Source organism: Natator depressus, chromosome 1 (genome assembly GCF_965152275.1).
Source record: "Natator depressus isolate rNatDep1 chromosome 1, rNatDep2.hap1, whole genome shotgun sequence".
Taxonomy (NCBI): Eukaryota; Metazoa; Chordata; order Testudines; family Cheloniidae; genus Natator; species Natator depressus.
In genome coordinates, this window is record NC_134234.1 from 6,477,626 (window position 1) to 6,483,622 (window position 5,997).

Below are 5,997 nucleotides of genomic sequence, written 5' to 3' on the forward strand. Positions count from 1 at the left end.
TACCAGCGCTGGGTTCCAGGAAGTCTGGAACTGGCTCACCTCATGGCTACCAGATGTGGGCGCTTGGGGACGGCGTATTTTGTATTTAATTCTTTTGGCTGTTATTACTTTTGTGTTATTTTTGTATGCCTACAATGTTGTAGTATGTGCTGTCGGCAACTGTTAACCCTGCATTGCGATTACTCAGCCCCAATATAGTTTACTGATGTACAAAAGAAAAGGGGGGACTGTTAAGGAAAAGTTAGCATATGTAACTCCATTTTGGTTTGTGGCCCACCATTGTCTAAAAGCAAGCATATCATGCACCAGGAGGAGTGTTTCTTAGATACTGCATTCCTGTGAAAATCCTCCTCCCTTGTCTTCAGCCTGTTTTAACTCCCGGTTTCTGTTCCTTGTCTGTTCCTAATTCCCTGCCTCCTGGCCTTGATGTGGGCCTCCCATCCTGATAAGAAAAGTTACTGATGCATTGCTTTAGGACCATGTAATATAGTTAAAGTAACGGTTTAGCACGGGGAATGTTGTTAGCAGGGATAGGTGGTAGATAAGAAAAGGGTTTGTTTATTGACTAAGGTTTCCGATGCATGAGGGCAACATCCTTTGCTAAATGGTATATAATCTTTGTATAACCTGCATGCGGGGTCCCCTCCTGATTAGCAGGGGGGCACCACGCTCGAGCGTAATAAACTTAGTATCTTTGGGAACTCTGCAGTTGTGGACTTTTGTTCGTGTGCCTCAGCCTAGACTCAAACTGTGCGTGACCTATTGGGTATAATTCGCAGCAGTTCTTGTGCATGACCTGTCGGGTATAATTCGTAGCAGTTTGTGTGCGTGACCTGTCAGGTATAATTCGCAGCAGTTTGTGTGCGTGACCAATTAGGTGTAATTGGTGACAAAGGGACTGCTGCAGGTAGCAGGAAGAGAGAGAATCTGAGCAAAATTATTTGACTTTTGGGTAATGTAATCAAAATCACTAAAGGATGTAAGGGGTTTCTATTGGAACTTAACTTGGCTGCCCCTGGTTGTGTCTTGTTGTACAAGATGGCAGGGTAATCGGGGTACAGTTAAGTAAAAGAGTAATCACAGTGCAAGAAATGTTAGGCAAAAGAGAATTTTGTGTGGTAGAAGAGAAGGAAAAGGGGAGGAATGATGGGAACACTGAGCCTTGGGGTGGATCTGGGGGATCAGATTGTTGCTTTGGTGGGTGTGCATGAAAAGTCTGTGGGCATGGGGGAGGCAGTTACACCTTTTGTAAAATTAATTTGGCTAATATTATTTTTATGGAGGTTAAACTATATGGAAGGAATTTGCATTTTTCCAGGACGTGTGCAGCGTATATTGGAGAAGGGGTAAAAGAAATGCAAATAAAACATGGTACTTAATTAAAATCCTATTAGGGCTCCAAAAGGGGCCACAATAGGTTGTGCTTTCTTTTTTAGATCTCTGTGTGATTTGGAGCAGGAGATGAAAGTAATCAGAACTCTGGTGGAAGTAAAATGTTTCCCTTTTAAGACAGTGTCTGAGCTGCTAACAGCTTTGGATCCAGAAGCAAGCTAGTAAGCCTCTGTGTAAATCAAATTACCTAGCTGATGGGCACAAAGGAGCTGCAAATAATGAATATGTCCAGTCAGCAAACAAGCTACTAGAAGACTCAGATTATGGCCCTCCAGGAAAGGGAGGTGAAAAAAACAAGTCAAGCCTGAAAATAAGGGGGACAGGTTAACCTTGAGGGGTGAGTGTGTGTGTAGAGTGCTAAAATCTGAAGCTGTCTCTCAGCTATTACCTGAGAATAAATTTAATGCTTGGTACAGCAGAGAAACTATTGCAAACATCGTCTGTTGCACAAGAGGGGAAACTGAGGTACATCACCTCATGCATTTCATAAATGACCAGTGAGTGGGGTAATTCACTAGCCTGACTATAGAACAGCCTGACTATAAAACAAAATAAGGACAGCCTGGAGGTAATTCTTCTGGTTTTCCTGCAATTAGCAAGGAAGTTTGTAAAAGAAAGTGATATTATTATTAAGCAATAGTCTGTCCCCACCATGGGGGTGGAAACTGTTTCTTTTGTTTTTCAGACACTCTACAAGCAAGCTGGAACCAGTGGAAGAATAACTCAGAATACCATGGATGTATGTTTTGTGTTGTTTGTCTGTGGTGTTTGTCTAATTGCAAGCACTGTTGCGTTTTAATGAACAGAAAACCTCATGATGTGGGTGGGGGACGGCTTCAAAAGGCTGACCTTGGGCTGGGGGGAAGATGCGTATGGGAATGCAAAATGCTCAGCTAGGAGGCCAGCATATGTGTAATAGCTACCGTGGTACCTGGAAATGGAATGGCAACTAAGGTGGCCCCCACAAGCCCTATGGAAATAATGAGAAGGGGAGGAGCTCACTGGGAATCAATGGAGGGGTGTGTAAAATAGTGTAAATCAATAGAAGATGTTTGGATGTGCCCCTCTCCTATGACTATAGAGGAGCAGGATCAGTGGCCTATGCAAGGGATGGACAATTGGGTGTACTGTGTATAAGGTGATTTGCTGGGAATGTACATATTACTGGGAGCACAATTACACCAGCCCATAACCAAACTACACACATCTACATGCTGCTGTATGGACTTTGGTGCACAAATGGATCTGTGAATCTTATTGCTGTGAATAAGCCAGGGCATATGGCCTGATTCCATACCAAGTGGTCAAGCTGGTTTGGACAATATCCCATTTCTCTGTGAACATTTGTTAAGGAAAAGTTAGCATATGTGACTCCATTTTGGTTTGGGGCCCACCATTGTTTAAATGCCAGCACATCATACACCAGGAGGAGTAATCCTTAGATACTGAATCCCTGTGAAAATCCTCCTCCTTGCCTCCAGCCTGCCTTGATTCCCAGTATCTGGTTTTTGTCAGTCTCTAACTCCCTGTCTCTTGGCCTTGATGTGAGGCCTCCCATCCTGATAATAAAAGTTACTGATGCATGGCTTTAGAACCATGCTGTGTAATTAACATACTGGTATAGCACGAGGAATGCACCAAGCAGGGATAGGTGGTAGATAAGACAAGGGTTTGTTTATTGGCTAAGGTTTCCGATGCATGAGGGCAACATGCTTTGCTAAAAAGTATATAACCTTTGTATAATCTCTATTCAGGGTCCCCTCCTGGCTAGCAGGGGGGCACCACGCTCGAGCGTAATAAACTTAGTGTCTTTTGGGAACTCTGCAGTTGTGGACTTTATTTCTGTGCCTCAGCCTAGATTCGAACTGTGCGTGACCTATCAGGTATAATTCGCAGCACTGGTGTGCGTGTCCTACCAGGTGTAATTCGAAGCACTTGCGTGCGTGTCCTACAAGGTGTAATTCGTAGCACTTGCGTGCGTGTCCTACAAGGTGTAATTCGTAACACATTCAATGGACTTATGATATGGACAAAAGCATGCAAAACCTGCAGGGGCAGCTTGTTGCAACTGCCAGCAACTGGACACATAAGATCATGACCCTGTCGAAGGAGGAGAGGCAGAGTTTTGGGGGTGTCTTGGACGTTGGACCATACTGCAGTGGTCAGGACTCGGTGTTGCTGTGGATTTTGTATTGTTAACTGTACTTGTGTTACGTTGAGTAGGGAGATAATCTATAAGTAATGTAGTAAGCCCTCCAAACCCTACAGTGTACTAGACAACCCGGACCCAACCTTCTTGGGCCCACTGTAATGGGAAGTCTGGAACACTAATTGGAAGAGGTGTGGTATGCCCGTACGAGAGAAGGTGCAGGGCACTATACTACACAAGGGGCAGTGGGACAAATGGAATATCGACACCTTCCCCCTTGATGCCTGGCCCTATCAGGAAATGTGTTGCAATATGTCCTATACTTTTCCAGGGATACCTGGGCAGGAGGATCCCAAAAGAAAAATAAAAAGAAAAAAAGGGGTGGCAGTATGAGGATATAGATATTCAGGCCTATCGGTAAAGGCCTGTACTAATAGAATTTAGGTGTATTCTTATCACTTGGCTAGTTCTAGAGGTATAAAAGAAAGAATCAAAATCACTGTCTGCCGGTGTAAGGGCCTTCTCTTCCTGTGACAGTCTGAGGCCCTGTGCTTAGGCTAAGATCTTTGGCTAAGCAGCAGAGGCAGCCATAAGCTGGGAAGCGAACGGTCACATCCTCACTTTCCAAACTAGTCAGATTGAAAGAAGGTGCCACTGGGCTGTTAGGAATACAGTCCTGTCCTGATAATGCCTATCACCTCCAGAGAAAGGGAAATGCTTAGAAAATGTAAAAGGAAACTTAGTTTGATAGCATCCTGTCTGGCAAGAACTCACTTATCAATAGCTGGGATATGAAATCCTCTCTTCTGTATGTTTCGTCATTATAGTTCCCACTTTGCTATTGTTTGTCTGTATAATCTCTGTCTGGTTCTGTGATTGTTCCTGTCTGCTGTATAATTAATTTTGCTGGGTGTAAACTAATTAAGGTGGTGGGATATAATTGGGTACATAATCATGTTACAATATGTTAGGATTGGTTAGTTAAATTTCAGGAAAATGATTGGTTAAGGTATAGCTAAGCTGAACTCAAGTTTTACTATATAGTCTGCAGTCAATCAGGAAGTGAGGGGGTGGGTGTGTGGGTGGGGGAGATGGGAACAGGGAATGTGGGTAAGGAAACTGGAATCATGTTTTGCTAAAGGGGGAAATGGGAACAGGGAATGGGGGTAAGGAAATTGGAGTCATGTTTGGCTAAGGGCAGGAATGCGAACAAGGACACAGGTGTAAGGCTCTGTGGTGTCAGAGCTGGGAAGGGGGACACTAAGGAAGGAAACTGGAATCATGCTTGCTGGAAGTTCACCCCAATGAACATCGAATTGTTTGCACCTTTGGACTTCGGGTATTGTTGGTCTCTGTTCATGCGAGAAGGACCGGGGAAGTAAGTGGGTGAAGGAATAAGCCCCCTAACAAGTAGCTCTTGTCATCTTGTGTGTAAGGATCCAGGATAGAATAGGTGGCCATGGCCTGAGTTTCTTGTCTCCTGTGTAACTCGCTCTGGAGATGGATGGTGAACTAAATTTTCACTTGATAAACACCCTGATTATCCTCGCACGAAGGTGTTCGCTTTTCATGCTGTACACAACTGGATTAATCAGAGGTGGGACCAGCAAGTAGATGTAGCTCAGGAGAATTTGAAGCAAGGGAGAAGAGCCTTTCCCGAATCTGTGTGTCAAAGTCAGGCTGAACTCTGGCACACAGAAGAGCAGGACAGCGCAGAGGTGGGAGACACAGGTGTTCAAGGCCCCAAGACACTGCGCGGGGGATGCGATTCTCAGCACTGTTTTGAGGATCATCACATAAGAGAGGATGATCAGCAGTGTGTCCAACCCCACCGTTACAATTGTAATAAACAAGCCATAGATGTTGTTCACTGTGATGTCCGAACAAACAAGCTTCATGACTTCCTGGTGCAGGCAGTAGGAATGGGAGAGGACATTGGCTCGAAAGAATCGGAACCGTTTCAGGAGAAAGGGGAGTGGAAATATTACGGCCACCGATCTTAGCACAAACACCAGTCCCATCTTGGCTACTCTCGATGGAGTTAAGATGGAAGCATATCTCAGCGGGTTACAGATTGCAATGAAGCGATCAAATGCCATCAACAAGAGCACAGAGGATTCAATTAATTGCAGAGAGTGGACGAAGAACAGCTGGGCAAAACAAGCACTGAGGCTGATCTCCCGAGAATTAAACAAGAATAGGCCCAGTATCGTCGGTATGGTGGCTATCAATAATCCAAGGTCTGTGATGGCCAGCATGGAAAGGAAAATGTACATGGGCTCATGGAGGGTTGGATCTGTTTTTACAATGAATAGAATGACTGAATTTCCTACTATCGAAATAACATACATGAAGCAGAAGGGGACAGAGAGCCAGAGATGGACGTTTCCCTGGCCAGGTATCCCGGTGAGAAGGAACACTGCAGGTGTGAATTTGGTGTCATTGACAGCTGACAT

At 44.6% G+C, this 5,997-nt stretch overlaps 1 protein-coding gene across 1 annotated transcript; it reads right to left on the reverse strand.

Annotated features, from left to right (window-relative positions):
• Positions 1–5,061: 5,061 nt before the first annotated feature.
• LOC141980534 (olfactory receptor 51G2-like) lies at positions 5,062–5,997 on the reverse strand. The gene has a single exon (XM_074941832.1). The coding sequence runs from the start codon at positions 5,995–5,997 to the stop codon at positions 5,062–5,064; it is 936 nt and encodes a 311-aa protein (XP_074797933.1).